This window comes from Mus musculus, chromosome 11 (genome assembly GCF_000001635.26).
Source record: "Mus musculus strain C57BL/6J chromosome 11, GRCm38.p6 C57BL/6J".
Lineage (NCBI taxonomy): Eukaryota > Metazoa > Chordata > Mammalia > Rodentia > Muridae > Mus > Mus musculus.
In genome coordinates, this window is record NC_000077.6 from 118,079,468 (window position 1) to 118,103,267 (window position 23,800).

At 54.6% G+C, this 23,800-nt stretch overlaps 1 protein-coding gene across 5 annotated transcripts in view; it reads right to left on the reverse strand.

The window, feature by feature from the left end:
• The window catches only part of Dnah17 (dynein, axonemal, heavy chain 17), a 108,997-nt gene that overhangs the window by 57,745 nt on the left and 27,452 nt on the right, over positions 1-23,800 (reverse strand). For 4 of the 5 annotated variants that reach the window (XR_388524.4, XM_006534150.4, XM_006534151.4 and 1 more), the window contains 22 exons: positions 22,953-23,175; positions 21,802-21,918; positions 21,572-21,658; positions 19,071-19,223; positions 16,924-17,172; positions 16,339-16,461; positions 15,220-15,567; positions 15,038-15,129; positions 14,627-14,753; positions 14,052-14,204; positions 11,927-12,052; positions 11,249-11,356; positions 9,483-9,614; positions 8,663-8,823; positions 7,446-7,602; positions 6,601-6,705; positions 3,358-3,515; positions 2,834-2,972; positions 2,417-2,644; positions 2,007-2,144; positions 1,246-1,378; positions 87-214 (listed from right to left, as the gene is read on the reverse strand). Coding sequence is in view for 4 of the 5 variants with exons in the window: in XM_006534150.4 (XP_006534213.1) it covers positions 87-214; positions 1,246-1,378; positions 2,007-2,144; positions 2,417-2,644; positions 2,834-2,972; positions 3,358-3,515; positions 6,601-6,705; positions 7,446-7,602; positions 8,663-8,823; positions 9,483-9,614; positions 11,249-11,356; positions 11,927-12,052; positions 14,052-14,204; positions 14,627-14,753; positions 15,038-15,129; positions 15,220-15,567; positions 16,339-16,461; positions 16,924-17,172; positions 19,071-19,223; positions 21,572-21,658; positions 21,802-21,918; positions 22,953-23,175 (3,385 nt within the window). In the remaining variant the exon portion in view is untranslated. Of the gene's footprint in view, positions 1-86; positions 215-1,245; positions 1,379-2,006; positions 2,145-2,416; positions 2,645-2,833; positions 2,973-3,357; positions 3,516-6,600; positions 6,706-7,445; positions 7,603-8,662; positions 8,824-9,482; positions 9,615-11,248; positions 11,357-11,926; positions 12,053-14,051; positions 14,205-14,626; positions 14,754-15,037; positions 15,130-15,219; positions 15,568-16,338; positions 16,462-16,923; positions 17,173-19,070; positions 19,224-20,710; positions 20,726-21,571; positions 21,659-21,801; positions 21,919-22,952; positions 23,176-23,800 lie in introns of all 5 variants that reach the window. The other variant, NM_001167746.1, reaches the window with a different exon arrangement.

Below are 23,800 nucleotides of genomic sequence, written 5' to 3' on the forward strand. Positions count from 1 at the left end.
TGTGTGTGTGCACTGCCCATGACCTGTAAAGCTCTCTCATACTGTGGTGGTGGCGGGGCTTGGCTGTGAATCCAGGGGTTTTGTACCTTGTTGTCGTCCATGACTGTGTTAAGGGACTCAATCCACATGGGATCTATGTCCCCGTCCAGGACAATCCACTTGGGACCCTCGTGCGTGAGGTTGGCCAGGTCCCGCATGATGGTTGAGAACAGGCCTGGAGGGAGACAGGCTGGTGACACTCACGGCCCCATCTGAGGGGTCTACATAACAGGCCAGGCACTCTGTGGCCGTCACTCTGTCATGCCTAGGTGGGCCTGACCTTAGGCCCACTCAGTTTCTCAGAGGTAGCAAGTCCCGCCCTTAAAGGGACATCGGGGGGGTGGGGGGCTTCTTGCCCTTCCTCAGTACCTGTGCTAGCCTCTGCTCTTGCCTCCTCCTGACCCCTCAGCCCCACCCCTTTCCCACCACTGAACGCCCCGCCCCTTCAGAGGCTCTTCAAGGTTCAGCAGCCTCCTGTGGAGGGTCACAGGGCCATGCTTGACACCCCGCTCACTCGCTCACACGCACACACCCCACGCTTTCTCCCTGTACCGAGCACGGAAAAGTGGGAGGGGGGAAAGCTTTGACCAAAGCCCCATCACCCTCTCGGAGCTTGTCCTCCCACGAGGGGAGAGACACGATGCGATACCCGTGTAGAAATGTGTATACAGGAGGTGGGTGGGAAAAGCACAAAGAGAAAGAAAGAGGGGCCGGGGTGCCACCTCCCTCAGGGAGCAGGGGAGCGGGGCCTGCTCTTTGCTTCCAGTCAGGAGGTGCTTACATGGTCGACACCCCAGCCCCCTCTTTCCCTGGCCCAGTTCTCAGTTTTCTCATGAGGCAAACCCAATGGAGCCTCAACCAGAAGAAGCCTCTATCCCCGAACCGGTGGACAGGGGCCCGCCCTTCACTCCCTGTGGAGTGCTCTACAGGAGGCTGTCAGTGTAGCAGGGCTCAGCTTCGGGGTCCCTTCTTGAGGTGAGAGGGGCCTCTACTTGGGCTTCTGGGTCAGCCTCAGCTCCCTCTTCCTGCCTGGTGGTACAGGTGTTCTGCGCTCTGAGTGCACCAGCAAGGGCTCCATCAGCCCTTTTGCAGTGATCAGGACCAGACCAGAACCCGCACAGGTCTCAGGGAGCCTGCTCAGGGACGTGGCGGGGTCTCAGAGCCCCACTGCAGGTAACGCTCCACACCCCACCGCACCGCACCAACCATCTTTCCACTCCCTGGTCGCCGGGTTGATAATGCCAAACAGCTCATCACAGGTGACAGCCTTCGGGTCCAGGTCCACCGCCACGGGCTTCCTCTTCAGGTTCTGGTAGGTCTTGTTGAGGGATTTGAGGACCTGCGGGTGAGGAGCATCCACTGGCTCAATGTCCTGTATGGGGACGGTCTGCACGGGGCAGCCCTCTGTGCAGCTCTGGACGGTTTTCACTCAGAGAGACTGATTTTAAGGACACCTGAGGATATTTTGTGTGTGTGTGTGTGTGTACATGTGTGCACAAATTTCTTTTTAAGACGCCATGCACAGTTTCCCTTGTGACTTGCCATTTTCTTAGACACTGTCCTGCAGCCCAGCTGACTTAGAACTTTCTATGTAGGTCAGGCTGGCCTTGAACTCACAGATCACAGAGATCCACCTGCTTCTGCCTCCTGAGCGCCAGAATTAAGGTGTGCACCACCACACCCAGTTTCTCTATCCCCTAGTTCTTGTGTTTTAGGGAATGGGTTTCATAAGAGGGTAAGGATCCTGCCTGAGGGCGTTCAGACAGACACTTGGCTGGCTTCCTATTGCTAGCACTGGTGATGTTGGCTGCTACCCCCAGGTGTTCACCATGGCTCCAGGCCTTGCTGGGGAACAGGAGTGTGTGAGTGGCAGGCCTCCGGGAGGCAGGTGATGTGTGCGTGCGTGCGTGCGTGTGTGTGTGTGTGTGTGTGTGTGTGTGTGTTACCGACTAGTGCTGGTGACGTGCCTGCGATTTGCCGCTGCCCGCGTTCCCAATGACGAAGACCGAGTGTCGGACTTGAAGCAGCTCTTCCAGCTGGACGACTTTCAGCACAAAGCTGTCTTCTGCCTGAAGCTTGAGCTCCACGATGCTCTGTTTGATGATCTGGGAGACACAGTAGTGGCAGGGTTAAGAGGGCACGGGAAGGCAACCTTTTCTGTGGCTGAGCTGCCAAGCTGTGCCCCTAATCTCACCCAGAACTCACACGGCCCTGGAACCCCGACTCCAGATCTCTGTGGCCATCAGTTCTGAAGCCTGGGGCTGGCTGGGGAGCAGGAAGCAACTTTCTTCCCCCCTGCCCCCGATTCTTGCAGCACTCAAGGGCAAGTTTCTCAGGATGGATACGGAGGTGTACGTCGGGGAGGGGAGAGAATTACCTTCTCAAAATTCAGGTCTCGCTTCCGGGGCACGTCCAGAGCTGGGAAGAGGTCGCCGATCAGCCCCATGAACACGGGCAGGTCATCAGTCACGATCTTGGGGATGTTGAAGTCTCTCAGGGCCCTCATGAGCACCTGGTCCTCTGCCCGGGTGGGGTCTCCCCTCTTCAAGGAGCCGGCTACCACCAGCACAGACTTGATGGCCCGAAGGCCCCAGTCATAATGGTCCTGCGGGGAGTGGGAACTCGGATGTGAACTTGTCGTCTGACTGTGGTCATCTGGCACTGTCAGGCTCAGAGTTCATCTCGGGGCTAGGGAGGGGCAGAGACATAAGTATGGATCACCACCCCCCGCCCCCCCCCCGCCCCCAGCCGAGGTTGGACCAAGAGCCCTAGGGGCTGGGAGAACACACCACACCTGCTTAGAGAGCAGCTCTTTGCACAGGGTGTAGAGGGTGATGAACTTCCGGGCCAGGAGGCGAGCATCCAGGAAGCCCTCGGCCACAAGCATGATCTCACAAATCAACTCGAAGTCAGGGACCACCATGGCACAGGGCCTGAGAGGTGACCGAGCAGCTGTCTCTCCCGCTTTCACCTCCCTGGCTCCTCATCAGCCAGCCGCCCCTCTTCCCCTGGGCCACGTGTCCCTGCCAGTCAACCTTCAGGGTACATGAAGCCGGGTTCCAGCCTCCCCCATCCATCCACACACCCAGCTCAGGAAGCTCCAGGCCCCACGCCTGCTCCGACTCCTCTGAGACTCCTTAAGCAGAATAGCCAGTGTCTCGGCTGTGGACCGCGCCCCCCTCCCCCACTTGGGGAGCCCCAGGACCTGCCTGCTGTCCTGTTACCCCTACTCCATCTTGGGAGCTGCTAGCCTTGGGGTCTTCCACCTCCTCCACTAACTCCTCAGCCTGGGACACTGCCGGATCCCTCCTCTGTCACCTGAATAGGGCCTTCAAGTTCTCCGGCAGCTCCGTGCGCCCTGCGTAGCCAGGATTCATGGTGATAAAGATGCCCACGGTGGGGACAAGGCTTATTATCTCTCCCAGGAAGTTAAACTTCTTTTTCTTGGCCCGAATTGCATCTTGGACACACTTTACCTAGACAGTTGGTACACACACACACATTAAAATGTAACCATTTGTGTGTGCAAATGTGTGCACATATGTGTGGGTATGAACATATGCGAAATCCAGACAGCAACAGTGTCTTCCTCTATTGCTCTACACTTTTTTGAGACAGGGTCTCTCGTTGAATTCGGAACTCACCAACTGACTGGCTGGTCAGAGCGCCCCAGGGATCCTTCTGTCTCCCCCTCCACGGTGCTGGAATTACACATCTGGCATCTGGCTTTGTGTTTTGAAACAGGCCCTCACTATGTAGTCCTGGCTGGTCTTGAGTTCACAGAGACTCATCTGCCCCTGCCTTCTGAGTTCTGGGATTAAAGACCTGGCAGCATCTGGCTCCCCCCCCCTTAAGGAAAAGATTTATGTGTGTGCTTGTGTCTGTATGCCCGTGTGTTTGGCTGCCTGATGAGGCCACAGAGGCTGCGGAATCCCCTGGAGCTGGGAGCCACCTGGCATGGGTGTCAGGAAGCAAACTCAGGTCCTCAGAAAGAAACTGGTGCCCTTAACCCCAAAGCCATCTCTCCAGTGCCCACATCTGGCTTTTTATTTGGGTTTTAGGAGCTGAGCTCAGGCCGGTGGGTTTGTGTGGTAAGCATTTTATTGGCTGGGTTGTCGGCCCACCCCCAAGCCCCCGCGCCAGTTACAGAGTGTGGTGGCTGTGAATTAGCAGTGGCCTTCACTCTGTCATTGCCCTTGACTTCTGCCCTCCACCGCTGTGATCTTGTTGTTCGTGGTGTTATACAGCCGACCTCAGCTGGGCTTTTGTCTCAGGAGTGTCCTCTGGCCGTGACCCTGGCTAAATTCTGTCAACTCTCTGACAAGAACCCATAAGAGTCCTATTAGTAGCCACTCTGCATCCAAGAGTCTCTGGGGCCATCTCCTGCTTACCAGGACGGAGAAATCTGGTCTCTGCTTGGGATTTTAGAGGAACCAAAGGAAGGTAGCGGCAAACTGTAAGATCACCACTGGGGGGCGCTCCAGGCTCGTGACTGAAATCTCTCAGCCATGGGATTTTTTTTTTCCCCCTAGCCCAAATCTTGCTCGCCTGGACTTGGTAGGTGACTCTGGGTGATGCTGGGTTTTCCGCCCAGTCTCTAGCCCACAGGGCTCACACCTGGGCAGGACTAGAGGGCAAGAATTTGGGAGCATCTCCTGCTGCTAGGACCTTCCTAGCATTTTGGTCCCTGTTCTTTTGTGTCCACAAATATTCAGATCATCAAACAGGTGCCGTGGAACATCCTAGGGTTCGTCCCATGACTTGGGAGTGAATACTGAGTCAGAGAGTCAGAGGTGTGTGACTGACCCTGGGAGGATAGGGTGGAGGCGTGGCTATCACCTTGGCAAACTCAGTTGGCCCTTCTCAGATTGGGGAGTGGGAGGGGGGCTGATGAGAGCTCTAGAGGTGAGGTTTCCCCAGCCTGTGGGTCCTCTCACCCCTGTATCTCCTCACCACCTGGGTGTTCAGGAGCCCTGCCCTCACCCCCACCCCTACTGGTTTTTCCTACTGAAATTCTAGCAAGAGTAGCAGCTGTTTCTGCTACAATGTTGCTTCCGCTACAATGTACTGACTTAGCTCTGGGTGAACAGGTCGGTAAGGGACAGCAGATTGAGAACTGGTCACCTCAACCTTTCTTAGACTCTCTTTGGTGGTCACTTCTATGCTAGGAACATCACTGCGCACTAGTGCTTAGGTGTGTGTACCCAGCACCCTTCCTGTGTAGCCTTGGAACTCTTGCTAACACTCCCCTGACCCGTACCATCTTCCTTTCCCCATTATCCATCATTCCTTTTTTTTACTGTCTGGGTTTGGGGCAAGCGGCTAGGCCTGGTTCGTGAGGACCTCCAAAGTCGGGCCTTGGCCTAGGGCTCTGCAGGTGGGGTCTCAAGCTGATCTGAGATTGGAGGCCAGCCTTGGAGGACCTCAGAGCCCGTTGTCTATCCAGTCTGTCGGGCACCAGGACTGCTGGGGCTCCTGTTTGAAACACAGAGCCCTGCGGGTGAGTTTAAAAGCTTGGGGTGTTGACATGGCCCCCACCCTGTACCCCCTTTGCCTTGGATTCCCCATTGCTGTTCTGTGCCGGGTTAGGGAATTCCCTGGACACACAACCACTCCTTCCCCATCCGCTCTGGCTGGTTAGTTTATACTGAGATACTGCCGTGTTCTTCAAAGCCCAGAGTGCTTCATTCTCTTCTGTCAAGTTCACCTGACTGGCCTGAGGCCACCTCTGCACAGAGCTCCAGCTTGGGGAAGGGTTTCTCCCTACATGGATTATCTAGTGAACGCCAACCGATGCATGGAGATATTGTAACTTAGTTCTTGAAGCCCACAGCTGAGTTCCAGCCGGTTGCAGGCAGCCAACTGTTCAAACCATGTTCAGATAAGGCAGAGCAGCTGTGATCAATCCAGCTGTCTGTATTCTGCACTTCCTTTCCTTGAGACTATAAATACAGCCTGCTGGGGGGTGGGTGGGGGTGGGTGTGGGTGTGGGGGTGTGGGGGTGTGGGTGTGTGGGTGTGGGTGTGGGTGTGTGTGTGTGTGGGTGGCAGGCAGAGGGAGGGTCGTTGGACATTCTGTACCATTTTGGTCTAGTTTGCTGCCAAACAGTACAATCTCAAAGCCAACTAAGGGTTATCAAATATTCTCTCTCTCCCCTTCTCTGTCTTACAAAACAAAGTCTTAATCTATAGTCCTGACTAACCTAGAGGTTGTTCTATAGACCAGGCTGGCCTTGAACTTGTGGCAATCCTCCTGGGTTCATATCACAAAGTGGCAGGAGTTATAGGCATGAGCTACCACACCCAAAGTAGCTCTCTACGTTAGCATCCCCAGGCCGAATCAGTTATACCTCCCTGTATGGGACCCTTACTGTCCCCTCTGTGTGTAAGGGCCCCTGGGAGCCAGGGCAGGGCATCTGAGGCCTCACTGTGTCACCTCCCTGCCCAGTGCTTGGCTGTTGGGGTGGTCAGACAGGAGGGTCTCTGGTGACTGAGATGCCAGGAAAACTGGGCACAACTCCGGGTCCCCCACTGACCCAGAGACTAAGCAGAAGGGCCCTACCTGTACAGCAATCACAGACAAGACCTCCACCGAGATCCGGTTAAACTCATCAAAGCAACCCCAGGCTCCCGTCTGTGCCAGGCCCTTGTAGATGTTTCCACAGGACTACAAAGGGAAAGTCAGATCAGAGAGAGGGAGTGGCCCCCAGAGGCCTGCAGGAAGCAGGTGTCTGGAGACAGCGCCCTTGTACACCTGACCCGCAGGGTCCCAGCGTTTTTTCTAAGCGAACATCAAGTTAAGAAATCCCCCAATCCCTACCCCTGTCTTCTCATTTTATGCACATGGAGGAAGGGATCCTCTGAGGTGGGCTGGGGCTCCAGGAAGATCTTTTCGTGTGACTATGCCATTTTGTCCCCTGCAGGGTCAGCAACACACCCATGGAGTTCACACAGAAGTCCTTCTAGGATCAATAGACTTCACTTTTCTAGGGCCCCTGAGGGGGACACGCTGGTATGACCTTCAGTCAGCAGGGGTCTTGGCCACTGTCCTCAGTCTCAGGATGGGACCACTAGGCTGTGGGGCTCGTCCAACGGGAGGGCGCCCCAACTCCTCCCTTTTATGCTGGGACTGTTACTGTCAGAGTCCCTCCCCTCCTGTTTAGTCCTCTGAGAAGACATGACCCTGCAGCTGATGGACCTGTCCTTGTCCCCTTCAGAGTTCACCCGGTGGCCACTACTTTCACCCTAACCCCACACTGAACGCCAATCAGGTACTCCTACCTGTGTGTGTGTCTCTATTCATAGGGGACAGTCATGGAACTGCCGGGACCTCTACCTCCACAAGTGCTAGTGGGTACTCTGGGTGTACATGCTCTTGGGTGGGGACCCGCAGCCCTGGCCACATACCTTGTAGTCCATCTGCTCTGAGCAGTTGAAGACATACACCATGGTGCCCAGGGCTCTGCCCAGGTCCTTGGTTGTCTCCGTCTTGCCCGTGCCAGCAGGGCCTGCAGGGGCTCCGCCCATGATCAGGTGGAGGGACTGCGTGAGCGTGATGTAGCACCTACAGAGGACCTTGATTGACCTGGGGCACTGTGACCCTGTGACCCACACCCCACTGTGCTCTGCTCGGCTTACTGTGGGGCCGCTGTACTCACTTGGGCCCAGAGACCAAAGTCAGAGCTGGTGTGTATGTGTGCATGTGTGTGTGTGGGTGGGGGGGGGTGGTCACTGTGCTGAGGGACAGGGGTGGGTGCAAGACATGGCCCTCCTGTGGGTTTGGGGGACGGACTCTGGGGACTCGTCAGACACATGCTGAGGGTGTCTTGGGCAGCCTCTGGGCTGAGTGGTTTTATTATCTTGTAATTGATTCAGTCCCTGCACACTCATGAGGGCTCCTGTAGCTCTCTCCCTGTTCTGCAGACCTCAGGGAGGTGAAGCCACTCCTTGGGGACACAGCCAGTGAAGGACCAAGAGCTCAGCCTAAAGCAGGGCTCCTGCCTGGCCCCCAAGACCTGAAGTCTGCATGTAGATCTGTGACCTGGCCCCAAGTTATTTCTGATTGGTAAATAAAGATGCCAACAGCCAATAGCTGGGTAGAAGAGACATAGGTGGGGTTTAGGTTTTCCAGGTTTGGGGGTCAGAGTAGATGAATAGGAGGAGGAGGAGGGAGGGAGAGGGAGGGGGAGGGAGGAGGAGGAAGAGGAGGAGGAGGCGGCAGCGGCTGAGGCCACTATGGGTTAGGTGAACCATAAAAAAGGTGGCCCTGAGGGCTGACCAATTGGAGTTAAGAACAGCCCAGATGAAACATTACTATGTAACAACTCAGGGTTATCCATAGGAAAGTAGATTCTAACAGCATAGAGGGTAGGTATCTGCCCAGCTCTTGTGCTGTTTAAGGCTTATTGTAAATATAAAGGTCGGTCATATGTGTCTTTTATCCGGGAACTAAATGGTCAAAAGCAGGGTAGAAACTCCAGGTCAGGATTACAAACTTCTACAACACAGGACCTCCCCACCAAATGAACGTGGGCTTTTCTAGCTGCAGAGCCAGGGTGGGGGGTGGAGTGGGAGGGGGGTCTGTGGGGGAGGGGGTAGGGCATCGGGCTGTAGGTGGTCCCCACCTATCTGTGAGTGGGGTGATGACCAGCCGAGGTGTGTTGCCCAGGTACTCGTAGGAGTATTTGATCTGAGCGTCACAGATGTTGGCGAAGCAGTGCTTCTTTTCCTCGTCCCAGCGGTGTCGAAGCTGCGACTGCCAGGTGAAGGCCTGCGAACTCTCCACCTGCAGCAGAAACCCAGGGGTCTTGGCTCCAGGCCGGTCCCGGGGGCTCTCCCCTCAGTCGGGTACATGACTCTTTCAATACCCCTGGCCGCAGCCTGCTACAGATAGGGGCTTCCAGGGTTGGGGGCTGGCCCAGGCAGCAAACAACTTGTTGAGTTCAATCTTCAGAACCCATGTGGTGTGACAGTCATCCAGTGACAGCAGGTGCTTGCAATTCCAGGGCTGAGGAAGTGAAGATGAGGTGGGAGTGGGGTGTGGAGTGTGGGGTGTGGAGTGTGGGGGCTGGGCCTGAGTTCCAGGCCAATATGAGAGCCTGTCTCCAAAAAGGAAGGTGGATGGCACCTGAGGGGCCACATTTAAGGTCATCCTCGGGCTGCCACATGTATGCACACATACGTGCACATGTGCCTGCGCACATAAGAAGAACACACACACAAGAATGGAAACTTCTAGCAGTCCACTCATCTGACCCCCATGGATTTTGTGTGTGTGTGTGTGTGTGTGTGTGTGTGTAGAGGACAGCCCTAACCCTCAGTCACCACCCTGGGAAGAGGAGGTTGTCAACACTGGAGTTCTTGAGTGTTTGGGTTCCCAGCTCTTCCCACCATCCCGGGTGCTCCCGCCTCCCCAGCGCCTGGGGCACGGCTGGGTGCTCCTGCCTTAGCGGTGATCATCTTGGCCACCACGTCTCGGGCGTGCACATCGATGGTGCAGATGGTCATGATCTTCATCCTGTCACCGGCGGTGAGATTTCCAATGAGCAGAGTGATGAGCGCATTCAGCTGGCTGATCTGCAGAGAGAGAGTGAGAGAGAGAGAGAAGTGTGCCTGTGCTGGGGCAGAGCTCACTGGGCCGGACGCCCAGGCTGTCATGGCCCACAGGGAATGACGCTTGTGCGTGCGCCTGTGTGTGTGCACGCAAGATCACAGCCCTTGTTTACCACGATGGAAAAAAAAAGCCTCCAGAAAAGTTCCTCTCCTCCCAGGTGGGTACACTATGGAGCCCTTAGAAGAGCAAGCCTGTCCTTCAGTAAAAACAGCTGCCTGTAATCAGGCCACATGTGCAGGAAGGCTCTGAAGCTACAGGAGACAATCGGCCCCGAGCGATGGCATAGCCAGTGGAGTGCTGTCTTTGTAAGCACAAGGACCTGGCTTCGATCCCGTGTAAGTAAGGAGGCATCTTGCTTGTAATCCCAACACCCCTCGGGGGGCAGACACAGGAGGATCTCTAGGGCTCCCGGGGGCTAACCTGGCCTAATGGGAAAGCTTCAGACCCTGACCTCAAACTAAGTTTCCTGAGAAACCACCCAAGGTTCATGTGCACGGACACACACTCACAAACTCACACACGCATCTTCTAAGATTTAACCAAGAGACTCAAGGGAAAGAAAGTACTCAGAGGATGGAGGTGCCTGCCGTCCAGCCCAACAACCCCAGTTCCATTCACGGGAAGCAAAGAATTGATCCCCCCCCCCACACACACACACAGGTTGTCTTCTGATCTCATGCACACGAGATGCACATGTATACACACACAAAGAGACAGAGGGGGTGGGGATTGTAAAAAAAAAGAATAGTTTTGGCGTCTGATTTCTGGGGACACACTGTAGATTGGTGTCTGATTTCTGGGGACACATTGTAGATTAGCGTCTGATTTCTGGGGACACACTGTAGATTGGCGTCTGATTTCTGGGGACACACTGTAGATTGGCGTCTGATTTCTGGGGACACACTGTAGATTGGCGTCTGATTTCTGGGGACACACTGTAGATTGGCGTCTGATTTCTGGGGACACACTGTAGAAGGGTTCTGAGGCTTGACCCCAGCAAGTTGTTTACTGTAGAAGGAGTAATGTATTGGTGACGATGACACTTGTACTGTTACGGGACAGCTTATGACCCACACAGACAGTGAATACAGCTTCACCTTGGAGAGGGGGACCTGAACTGCCTGCTTCTAGGTCAGTTTGACACAAGTTACAGTCGTTTCAGAGAGAGAGCCTCAACTGAGAAAATGCCCCCACCAGATCAGCCTGTGGGCAAGCCTGTGGTTCATTCCCTTAATTAGCGATTGATGGGAGAAGGCTCGGGCTGCTGTGGGTGGGGCCTAGCCTGGGCTGAGGATGCTGGGCTGCAAAAGAAAACAGGCTGAGCAAGCCTTGAGGATCGAGCCAGTAAGCAATGATCCTCCGATCCTCTGTGGCCTCTGCTTCAGTTCCTGCCTCCAGGTTCCTGTCCTGACTTCCTGGACGACGGACTACAGTTGTGAGCTGCGCCTGTAATAAACCCTTTCCTCTCCAAGTTGCTTTAGGTCATGTAGTTTTTATCTCAGCAATAGGCACTCTCATCAAGACAGGGGGTTGGGGGTGGGATGGGGGTGGGGCTTCTGGCTACTGCCTGGTAGTGTGGGGCCCAGAGCCTCCAAACCTGCTTTTTGTTGTAGTCTTTGATGGCGTTTTCGTAGCCTTCCTCCAGCCTTGCGAACGCCAGGCCCACCTCCGTCGTCCACCAGATCTGCGTGCATGTCAGCGCCACCTGGAAACCACCCAGAAGAAACTGTTCTTTATGGACAGTAAGACGAGGTCATAGCCAGGTGTGGTGGCACACACCTTTAATCCCAGCACTCAGGAGGCAGAGGCAGGTGGATCTCTTTAGTTTGAGGCCAGCCTGGTCTACTGAACGAGTTCTGGGAAAGCCAGGGCTACACAGAGAAACCGTCTTGAACCCCCACTTTCATCTACACCCCCAGAAAAAAGAAAAGACAAGGCCACGAGGCTGGACAGACAGCTCTGTGGTTAAGAGCACTGGCTGCTTTTCCAGAGGACATGGGTTTACTTCCCCCCACCCCATCCTACTCTACCCTCGTGGATGCGCACAACCATCTTTAATTTCAGTTCCTGGGGATCTTTCGCCCTCTAGTGGGCACTGTGGGCATTGCACACGTGGTACACATATATACACACAGGCAAAACACCCATACACATAAAATAAAGGGAAATTTCTTTTAAATGAGCTTGCATTATACAGTTAACCCCATTCCCAACAGACAAGAGCATGACCCAGGGCCCAGAGCCACACTGCAGTGGGCCCGCATCCATTCCAGACCTGGGCCGGGTAGTCAAAGATCCATTGTTCCCTCGGTTTCTCCTCGTAAGTCACCACGGCTTCTGGAATTTCGTGGCGCAACGTGGCGCGCATTCGGTCCAGCACGCGATTCAGCCACACTTCCACCTGGGGAAAGACCTCACTCTGACCTCACAGGCATATCTCATCACAGTGACTGGTACGCCCGAAGCAGGTGAGCTTGGCGGGCAGGCGGAGCCACCCTGCCTGTCCTGACCTCTGCCCAGTCCTTTCCCAACAAAGAAGTTGGCCACCTGGGATCTCCACCTGCACTGAGCTTCACCCACACCCCTCTCTAAACAAAGCCACCATCGCTCTGATCTATGGCTACTCAATAGCTTCCTTCCGGGGACCAAGCAAGCATCCCAGATCCAGAAGCAGTGAGCCAGCCCAGTGTGGACCAGTTTTGGGGTACATGGGGAGAGAGGCAGAATGGATCCCAAGTCAACTCTTCAGGAAAATCCCCTGTTAGCCATCTCATGGGTTTGCACGATCGGGCACGCACATGTTCCAAGTCCAGGATTAACAACCAACTCCTCCTCCACCTGGATCCACAGAAACAGTGTTGGCACCCAGCCAGAACTCTGAGCCACTTATTTTAGTGCCCACTGCCCCTGTGTGTCTGCTCTATTCCTTTGCTTTGTCTCTAAATAGTCTCTCCTCTGCCCGCCCGCTGTTTTTATCACTTGTGTGTGAGCTTCAACTCTTTAAACAAGATGCCAAGAACTTGGAAGCTCCCTCCAGCGTCAGGGACAGAGATGCTAATGTTACCCATAGAGCAGTAGAAGACGACCCACCCGAGCCAATGAGATGCCTCAGTTGGTAAAGGCATTTGTAGTGTGAGACTGACGACCTAGGTTCGATACACAGAATCCCCATAAAATGGAAGGAGAGAATCATGTCCACAAAATTGTCCTCTAACCTCCATGTGAGTGTCTCCCCCCCACACACACACTAGGATAAAGTCCGTGTCCCCCCTCCCCCCCCCAGACAGGGTTTCTCTGTATAGGCCTGGCTGTCCTGGAACTCACTCTGTAGACCAGGCTGGCCTTGAACTCAGAGATCTGCCTGCCTGTGCCTCCCAAGTGCTGGGATTAAAGGCATGCGGCACCAACGTCCGGCTAGGATAAAGTTTTTAAAAAGCCCCCAAAGCTGACCCCACCTAAAGGCCGCTTTAGTAAGCCAGGGACACCTGGCAAAAGCTTGCGGAGTATACAGTTATCCCTAAGTCGGAGAAGGGAGCAGGCAGCCATGCAGAGAAGTCTATCTCAGTGGGAGACTGTCTACCTTGCTCTCATGGGGTGCTGGGCTCATCTCCAGCACCACAGCTGATCAAGCCCAGCTCTCCCTGCTGCACCTGGGTCGGGGAGCAGGCTGTCTTTTCTAGCGGTCACTCCCCTGAAAGGACCTTGCTGCTGCTCAGAGTCCCTCTGAGAGGAGCAATGGGAGGCTAAGCCCCATCTAGCCCCTCTGACCTCCCTAGTGCCCAGACTCTAGTGAGAGGTTCTGGTTTGCCCCTACGCATTTTCCTTCAGGCTAATGGCCATATCATCTCTGTGGCTGGGTCAGAGGTCAGGCAGCGAGGTCGGGGAAGGGCCAGTGAGAAGTTTGCTGTCGTTAGGTAGGATCCGGTAAACCGAGTGTAGGTGACATGCTTGCTGGAAGGAGGACCAGGGCCACACGATTGCTTCTCTGAAGCCACTCAATCGTCATGCCCACTTCCTGTGCACAGGGGCTCAGAACCTGTTCAGGTGGCACAGCCCCCTTCTGCACCAGCTGTGACAATTCAGAGATGGGTCAAGCCTACCTCTTCTTCCTTCCTTTGCCCCTTCCTTTACCACACACTACGGGAAGGCTGTGTGCTATAGATTCTATAACAAAGTTGGAGCCGGTGAGATGGCTCAGCAGGTAAAGGTGCTTGCTGCCAAGCCTGGCAAACATGAGCTCTATCCCTGGGGCCCACACAGTGGAAGGAGAGAACCGACTCCCGAAAGTTGTCCTCTGACCTCCACTGGTACATCAGATAAAAAGAGGCCCCCAAGCATCTCCTTGACAGATGGATGACCACATGGCAGCATGCAGCCAACCCCGCCCCTCCAAGGCTCACCTGCCCGGAGAGGTCACACTCCTTATCAAAGTCCACAAACTCGTCCTCCTTGCTGTACATCCCCAGCCCAAACTTGAGTGGCTTTCCACTAGCGTCAAGGCGGAACTTGAGCTTACACAGGCTGTCGAAGAGCTTGGACAGGTGGCGGCTCACCTGGGGGAAGGACCCTAGAGTTGCTGGGAGCTCTGGGCTACTTAAGCCCCACCCCCATCCTTTTTCTTTTGTCTTTGGAATATTTGTTCCTTGTCTTCTTTGACTGATGTTAATGGAGGCAGCCACAGGCTGGGGGGGGGGGAGAACTGGCCTCTCTTTCCTAGGAGCTCTGGGGACGCGTCTTCCTAGATCCCAGGGTGTGTGTGTCAGGGCAAAGGTCATGAAGGCCACACAGAGAACCAGTCAGTGTATCTTTCAGATGTTCACAGAGCCCCCCCCCCCCAACTTCTTACCCATCCCATAGAAGGAGGCAAGCAGGGTGGAGTCAGGTGACTTGCCCAAAGTCACGGGATACATTGTGAGCTTGTCCTCCAGCCAGGGCTCCTAGGTGCAGGGGTTTACACCATTGCATTCCTGCCTACCTCCACGGGGTCGTTTCCGTTGGAGAGAATATCAAGCAGATCGGCGGAGGAGACAAAATAGAACCGTGGGAACGCCAGCCTCTTGGTCTCCAGATATTCAGCCAGCGCCTTTTCACACACAGCCAAGCTAAGGGGAAGGAGAGGAAGGGAGGGAAGGGACTGGTGGGTCCTTTACTGTAGGGCTCTTGGCCAGCCCATGCCCTTGGCTTACTGAAAGCATCTAGTTTTTCTCCACAGACCCTATTCGTCTCCAGATGCCCCTGTCCTCCACCAGCTCTGATCACACAGTGTGTGTCCTAATCCATCTCAGGGATGGAATATTATTAGCCTGTGACCTGTGCCTTTGCACAGCAGGTGGCACATGACCTGTCCCATCAACACCTCAACTGGACATATGGGATGGAGACCCACCTCATCTTCAGGTTCTCCAGTTTGTTATAGAGATCCGGTTTGTTTGTGGCTTCCACCACGTTTGGTGTCTTCACAGCATCCTCCATCAAAGCCTGGGGGTGGGGGAGAAGGGAGGACAGAAGGATTGAAGTCTATGCCACCCATAGCAGCCGTCTCTGGGAACACCCAGTGTCCCAGCTCACTTTGAATTCCTGGTCAATGGCGTCGAAGCGCTTAGAATCCTCTGGTAGCTGGGCTCTGATGTCTTCTGAGCCGATGAAGATGCTCTCCAGGTGGCTCCAGGTTCTTTGGACCTCAAACCAGATGGAGATGACCGAGTCTGCGGTGGACAGCTTCTGCTGCCAGCTGGTCACCTCCTTCAGGAAGTGTGACAGGTACTTGGACATCATCAGGTTCTGCAGCTGCACCTGGTTGTCCTCCAGCGTCTCCACCAGCACTTCGTCAGACTTGAGCATCATGGTGCCTGTCCGTGGATGTAACTCGTGCTCAAATTCCATGGTAGTCCAGGTGATGTCCAGGGTCTTCAGCACCTTTCAGGGGAACGGACACAGGGAGTGTTCTGAGTGTAAGACGGCACCCACCGGCTCCTGTGCCTGTGCGCTTGGCTGCTACCTCGTGCTGCACTTCGGGAAGGCTTAGGAGCTGGAGGAAGTGGATCACTTGAGGCTGTGTATGGAACTGCCCCACTTCCCGTTCACTGTGGATTCACTGTGACCAGCAGCTTCCTACTCCTGCTGACAAGCCTTCCGCTGTGGGCCACTGTGCCCCCCTCAGGCAAGCCAGAACAACCCATTCTGCCATCTTTAAATTGCTCCTCAGGTATTTTGTCCCTGAAGTAAGAAAGCGGGGAACATCTGGGGTGGTGGGCTCTGGGAGGGCTCAGTGCTCCTGGGACTCAAGACTGGGGTGCTCACGCCCACACTGCTCAGGAGCCAAGAGGTAGCAAGCAGCCTAAAGGCTTATCCACAGGTAGGCAGATAGACAGATGGGTCTACGGGGAACACAGGAGTCCCTATGCCACGCTGCAGACACAGTTGCTAGGCTCTGCAAAAGGTGCCCTACTCTTGCGTGCTGGGGAGAAAATAGCTGGGATCAGGGTAATTTGGCGATACTGAGTTCTGCAGGTATTAGATGATTTTTTCCGTCCTGAACTGGCAAAGGAAGGCTGCTAGGTGCACCCCCCCCCCCAAGTCAGCAAGTCAGAGGCTGTCTGAGGTCAGCTCCTCACAGCCACCGATTCCATCAGCCGGTCCTAGGATCCTCTGGGGGAGAAGAACCACGTGACAGCAACGGGCTCCTACCTTCTCCATCCCGGACTCCTTTACGGCCTTGTCTACAATGTTGCGGACCTCGTCCTCATACTTGTGGAGGTTCAGCTGTAGCAGATCTGCCAGGGTAGTCTCTTCTGACATTTCAAACTTCACCTAGGGAAAAACCAGGCATGGCCTTCCTAATGCTGCGACCCTTTAGTACAGTTCATCATGCCAGGATGGGTGCCTAGGGAATATCCTTGGAGATTTGGGGGTGCTAGGAGTTGAGCTGGGATGCAAAGGGAGGTCAGAGGGGCAAGTTCATCGTCTCCAGCCTTCCTATGCCATATGCACACTCAGTTACAATCACAACGGGATGGGATGGAACTTCCGGGGCCTGGTGTGAAAAGAACACACAGGGCCTGTGAAGACTATCCTTAGCAAATATCAACCTGCCAGACCAGATGTGTCCGCTAGGCAACAGCCGCATGATTGCTACAAAGTAACCAACTGTGTTTGGACAGGATTTGAGCCCTACCTCCACCATTTGGGCAGCTCAGGCTAGCCCAACTCAGGGCTGGCTGCCTGCCTGCCAGCAGCCTTCCCTCCCTCTACCCCCACGTCACTTGGAGGTACCTGAGTGGCCTGCATGAGCTGTTGCCAGTGGCGGTCACGGATGGCGGGGTTCTGCAGCTCGCTCACAGCACGCAGGGACGTGATCATGTTTTTCACGGTGTTGTCCAGTCCCACGAAGGCATCCCAGGGTTTCATCTCCTTGTCCAAAGACCTCACGTCCTTGGCAAACTTCTTACAGTCAATGTCCATCTGCTCCACATTGATGTCCTTCCACTTGGTGGTCTTCCAGTCGTCGATGCTGGTGTTGACCTGCAGCGAGAGCAGGAGAGCATGCTGCTCTGTCACCTCCCACCCTCTCAGCACTGTGGGGTTCCACCTGCTACTGGAGGATGTGGGGATACGAGATACAATGTACTTATTAATGGGGATACAAGATACAATGTAGTTATTTTTAAACTCAAAGTGTTACATTAAGACAAACTCCATCAAAAAATAAAAAAGCTGCTGGGCAGAAATCAAATTCCTCTAGATTAGTACTTCCTGAACTTAGGCTTGCAATCTCCTTAGCAACTGTGCCACTTTGAATCAACTCTGGAAGAACAGGAAGCGGAGCTCTGACCTCTCCAAGGGAAGCTGGGACCCCTCCCCCTGGGATAAAGGCTGTCCTCGGGACCTGACCTTGCTCTCCCCTGATAGAGCTGACATGCTTCAATACTTTGCCTGGCTGAAATAATTTGGACTGTGTGGTTGTTGGGTTTTTTGAGACCCCAGACCCATTTCTTACAGGGAGATGTGCCCAGTGGTGGGACGGACGGTTGGAACTGAAATCTGACGTAAATGGACTGATCCAGGAGCTGCGCCATGAAAGCTTCAGTTAAAGGTGAACAGATAAGATGTCGGTTGGTAAAGCCCATGCTGAGCCTTGCTAGTGCTTGGCACAATTTGGCTTGCTCTCCTTTTGGGAATGACCATATATCTTGCCTCGGGCCAGGACATGTGAGCTAGGCCCAGACTTCCAGGTAGGAGCTCGGATTGCCAATACTTGGCTCATTGCGGTCTGTTTTGTTTTGTTTTGTTTTGTTTTGAGACAGGGTTTCTCTGTGTAGCCCTGGCTGTCCTGGAACTCACTCTGTAGATCAGGCTGGTCTCAAACTCAGAAATCCGCCTGCCTCTGCCTCCCAAGTGCTGGGATTAAAGGCGTGCGCCACCACTGCCGGGCAGGCTCACTGTGTTCTTTGTCCGCCTCATCACTCATGCTGATACATAGCCTGGACTAGTGAGCTTACCTTTGATACGCATCTGCCTGGAACAAGAGCATGACAAATAAGTGCTGTTGTTCAAAAACATCTTGGAGACCTGATGCCTTCGCCTGCACAGGACTCAATGGTCCTGCCTCACTGGCAGATCTGAGATGACTCTGCCTCATCTTACAGTGTCCTGGCTGGTTCGCTGTCCATGCCTTTTCCTGAGCCACCCTGCCTGCTCACGCACATGACACGCCCTGGGTGAGGCTCTCTTTAGAGGTTTCTGTCAAGGGGCATGCTGCTCTCATTTGCTGCCAAAGTTTGCCTGAATTTTGGAGTCCCTGGGTCTGACCCCTAAGAAGCACCATTGCTGGGTCTCCAGACTAATGGGCTCCTGGGTAGCTTAGGCTGGCTTGGAACTTGCTTTGTCGCCCAGGCTGACCCTGCCTTGAACTTCCTACCATTTGCCTTCCCTGGAGCTGGGATTGTGGGATGTGGCACCACAACTGGTACATTCCTCCCAGACATGAGATAGCTACTCCACTTAGGAACAACTCACGGCCCACAAGGACCACAGGAGACTTGGCCTTTCAATAATCCATCATGGGTTGTGAGGGGAGGGGAGTCATATTTCTCAATGGTATGGTCACTGGTGAATTGCCCTTGCTAGAGTAAGCCACCCCCCAAATTAAAAAAAAAAAGGCATGGAAGTAAGAGGGGGTTTACTGCGAAGAATGTCAGAGGGAGTCTTGGGGGACTAGGAGGAATAGGAGGAGATAAATACATTTTAAAATAGGAGAGATGTTAAGAGAAAAATGACAGGTAGAGGAAACAGGGGAAGTAGGCAGGTCAGTAGGAGGGAGGTGAGGGTGCACAGAGCTGCCACTGCACTCTTATATCCAGAGACCCTCTCTGTTAGAGCCACCTGCAGAGTCCCCAGCCACAAGGCCTGGCCTGACTCACCATGACAATCATGTCCCAGAGCTCCTTCAGCAGGCGGACCTCCCTGTGGCAGGCCTTCAGCTGCTTGTAGTCTGGCACCGTGACCTCGAACAGGCTGGCAGACTTGCACAGCGCCTCCATCACGCCCTCCATGGCCGAGATGCTCTTTTGTTGCTGGGATGGGAGGGGAGAGGACATCAATGGCTGCCTTGGCCTGGGTGTCCCCAAATCTGAGTGCCTTGCCCTGCCCCCATTCCTGCCTTCTTGGTCTCTTATCCCCAACGTGCCCCAGTAAATCTTCTCTGTCCTCTAGCAGCAGCTTGCTGCCCCCCCCCCCCCAGGGAGTACAGTCCACCTGATCCCTGCCTGACGGAGACCAATGCTCCAGCCAAGATGGCAGCCGCCCTCCACGATGCCCCTCACTCTGGATATAAGTAAGAGGAGACTCATTAGATGAAGAATTGAATTTGTAGCCGGGCGGTGGTGGCACACGCCTTTAATCCCAGCACTTGGGAGGCAGAGGCAGGTGGATTTCTGAGTTCAAGGCCAGCCTGGTCTACAGAGTGAGTTCCAGGACAGCCAGAGCTACACAGAGAAACCCTGTCTTGAAAAGCCAAAAAAAAAAAAAAAAAAAAAACCCCAAAAAAAGAATTGAATTTGTGTTGTTATGGGCACAGCTATGGCAAGAACCCCATTGCCTCAGACCCAGGGGCATGACAAGGCCTTTCTTCAGGTCAGGCTCAGGTCAGGTCATGCTTCCCCTGGTCCATGTAGGATGTTGACAATATGTGCAGAAAATACCAACCACAGTCCCCTCCTCCCCTCCCTCCTCTTCTACCTCCTCCCATCTCTCCTCCCCTCGCTCTTCACTTCTCCCTTCTCCCCCCCCCCCAACTCTTCCCCTCAGCTCCTCTTCCTCCTGCTTCCTCCCCTCCTCCCTCCTCCCTTGTCTCCTCTCCCTCCTCCCCTCCTCCGTCCTCCCTCCTCCCAGCTCCTGGATGTTCACAGCCTAGACTGCTCACCTACAGAGACCCTCTATGGTGATGAGCTTAAACCCATCTCATTCGGCTGTATACAATGAACCTGCGTCGAGGACTCAGGCATATACAATAAATGTATTGAGTTTCTGGGCTGTTGTGCATCACCAGGGTGCACAGTCCACCCGACACCACCTTTTCTATGTACAGGTCTGTTCTTCATCCCCGGAAGCCCCAGTTAGGTCACTCCCTAGGCTGCGGCATATCTAGGCTGATTTTTATTCATTTGTTTGTTTTTGAGATTGGGTCTCAAGTAGGCCAGGATGACCTAAAACTTTCTACAAAGTTGAAGCTGAAGCTGAGGCTGCCCTTGAACACCTGACCATCCTGCCTATATATCCCAGGAGCTGAGATAACTGATGTGTACCGCCACAGCCTGCTGGGTTTGCATACCTCAGTCCCTGCTGGGTTAATCTCCCAACACCCATTGCTTCCATACCAGATGTCTAACTTACTAGAAATGAGGAGAAAAAAGCAGCATGGGGTTGCTTTAAGGAGAGAAAAAAGTGGGCTGGAGAGAAGGTTCAGCCGTTAAGAGCGCTGACTGCTCTTCCAAAGGTCCTAAGTTCAATTCTCAGCAACCACATAGTGGCTCAAAACCATCGTAGTGAGATTTGTACTTACATATAATAAGTAAATCTTAAAAAAAAAAAAGGAGAGGGGGAAAAAGTGGTGTCGAGATTGTGGCTCAGGGAGAGTGGTGTGAAATGGCCATGAGGAAAGGGAGAGGGAGAGCCCTGACTTTAAGAATGGGAGTTCAGAGTAGAGAGAGGTGAGGTGACTTGCAGGAGGAGCTTGTGGGGTTCACGTCTGTGTGACCTGAGGTCCCCGGGGGGCTGGCCTCAGGGTCAGTGCAAGAGGTCTGTTGAGTTCAGAGCTGACCCGAGCTCTGAGAACCTCTACGCCTGCCCTGGGAGGACCTACGCTGGCTTGGCAAGATGGTGGGGCCATGGCCGTGGGTGGACCTGAGCATCCTACGCTGACTCTAACCCTTGGGCAGAGAGAACAAAGTGTGTGTGTGTGTGTGTGTGTGTATGTGTGTGTGTATGTGTGTGTGTGTGTGTGTGTACGTCCAAAACCTGGTGGCTGGTTGGATGGGAGAGAGGGAGGGATGAGAGTTAAATCCAGGTGACAGGAAACTTTTCATAGGCTGAGGAAACCAGCCTGAAGGGAAACAGCAGCCCATGAGGCTTGCAGGATGCTCATGTGGGCATGGGTGGTGGTTGTTCTGGAATAGCTCCCTAAGCACAGTGTGGCACAGTGGAGGCTGTGTGCCAGGGAGGAGGATGCCTGAGTCTGCATGTCCACATGGATGTCCGCACGCACCCGCACACGAGCGAGTCCCGTGCACGCACAGGCTTGGCCTTGCGGGCAGTCCCATTTATTCGGTTTTTCCGTTTGCGAGAGTAAAGGCTTAAGAAAAGACCAGCACTCCAAAGGGGTTCCCGGAGCTGCCACAGGGACCTCGCCACGGTGCATAAGTACCTTATTCAGGGACTTGTAGGGCTCGGGGTCACTGAAGGAGAAGGGGGCATCACGTCGGAACTTCTCTCTGAATTCGTGCTGCTTGAGCTGGTGAGAGAGTGGGGTGGGGGTGGGGGTGGGGGGTCGGGGAGGGATGTCACGTCATGGCTGGCTCTGAGCATCCCAGCATGCCACACCCTCCCGCATGCTCCCAGCCCTGGCCTCCACTACCCTGCTCGGGCCCAGGCTACCTCAAACTGTTGGCACTTTCGTCTCAGGATGTTAACCTCGTTGGCCTGGAGGGGCGCCACATTCTGCTTCACCTGAATGGCCAGTTTCTTGGTGTTGGTCCACTGCTCTGGCAGCTCCTGTGGGAGGCGAAGGCAGAGCATGGGTGGGGGTTGTCATCTGCCTCCGTTTTCCCATTGGAGTTACTTGGGTTTGTTTTTTTTTTAAAGTATTTAATATGTCTGAGTGTTTGCATGCATGCAGTGCCCAGAGGGGTCAGAGGAGGATGCCGGAGCCCCTAGAAACGGAATTACAGACAGCTGTGAGCTGCCACGTGGGTGCTGGGTAGCAAGGTGTCTCCCTGAGCCTCTGTCTCTCCCCTTTTAAAGCTCTCTGCCATGTCAAAACTGAAGGCTCGGGAGAGACTTTTAAAGTAGCACAAAGTGCTCACGATGTCCCCAGCCGGCCCCAGAACGGCAGAGCGGGAAGCCCAGTGCTGTGCCAATCAGAACTTTCTCTACCTTTCATAGTGTTCATCAGCTTGAACCCATGCACGTGTGTGCATTGTGCACAGATTCATGTGATGGTGCAGATGTGCACACGTGTGCATGTATGTGCATCCGGGAATATGGACGCGCGTGTGCATATGAGTATGTGTGTGTGCGTGTGTGTGTGTGCATGGCTGTGTCTGTGTAGGTGACAGAGGGTAAGGGGGAAGTGAGGAGGGAGGGAGGGAGGGAAGCTGATAGGCTTGGGAAGAGATGGGAAACCGAGGAGCCAGGCACAGCTGGGGAGGGGGTGGCTCCTTGGAGGCCCTCCAGAGGGACATCCCCCACCCTGCTCAGCCATAGCCCAGTCAGTGTGACAATGGCTGTCATGTGGGCAGTGGATGGCAGGGCACAGGCAGCCTCTCTCTGCTCCCGTCTCCATCAGCGTTCACACCCATCGGGAGTGAGTGACCTCCACATTCAGGGAGATGAGAGGCCGTGGAGATGGCTTTAACCCCACAAAACTACTAGGAGGCTCTCACCAGCCTCAGCGGTGACCACTTGGGCCCTCTTCTCCGGGAAGATTCTGTCTCTGGCCTCCATACCCCTGGGGATCTGGAGTCTCGTAAGTGTCTAGCCTGCAGCGACCTGCCACAGTACTCCAGCACAGCACTGTTGGAACCCACCTGCAGCTTCAAGTAGATCTCCTCCGGCATCTCCTCCCCATAGCTCTTGAGCAGTTCGATGGTTTGCTTCAGGGGCTCAAACATGCTATCGGTGGCCACCTGCCTCTCCTTGACTTTCATCAGGTGCCCCATGACCTCTACCAGCCCGTCGTAGTCTCCCTCCTTAAGTGGCTTCTTCAGGGCTGTTCGGGTGATGTTCATGAAGCTTTCCAGATCAGCGAGGCTGCAGGACAGGGGGACTCAGGTGAGGGGCTCATCCTCCTCGGCCACCACCTCAATGTCCCCTTAGCAGGGACACTCGACTGCCATGCAAGGCACCACCTGGAGAGGGGCAGCCACTGCCCCCCCATGTGGTCCCCCTCGGCCTAGATGTCACAAAAGTATTAGCGTAGCCCAGGCTGATCCTTGAGCGCTATCTTAAAGCCACAGCTGAGAGCAGCCAGCCGCCCAGATGGGCTCAGTTAGAGAGAATGCTTATGCTGCTGTCGGTGACCTTCCTGTGCAATGACTGGGCTGTCCCAGCCTTCCTGCCAGGCTCAAGGCTTCAACACAGAGCCTGACAGGTACTTCACTCTTCTACCTGCCCTGCACTGGTCACAGCAAGGAACCACATGCACCACCTCCTGTGACAGTGGTGCTCCCCCATGTGGCATGGTGTGGTAAGGCATGCTGTTCCTCCTGTGACAGTGGTGCTCCCCCGTGTGGCATGGTGTGGTAAGGCATGCTGTTCCTCCTGGCCTCACCAGGAGCAAATAAATGTAAAGCCTATATCACAATCAGGCCACCCAACTTTCAGATCAGGCCACTGAGCCACTTACTAAGTCCGTGGTGCCTCTCCCAGGCTGTCG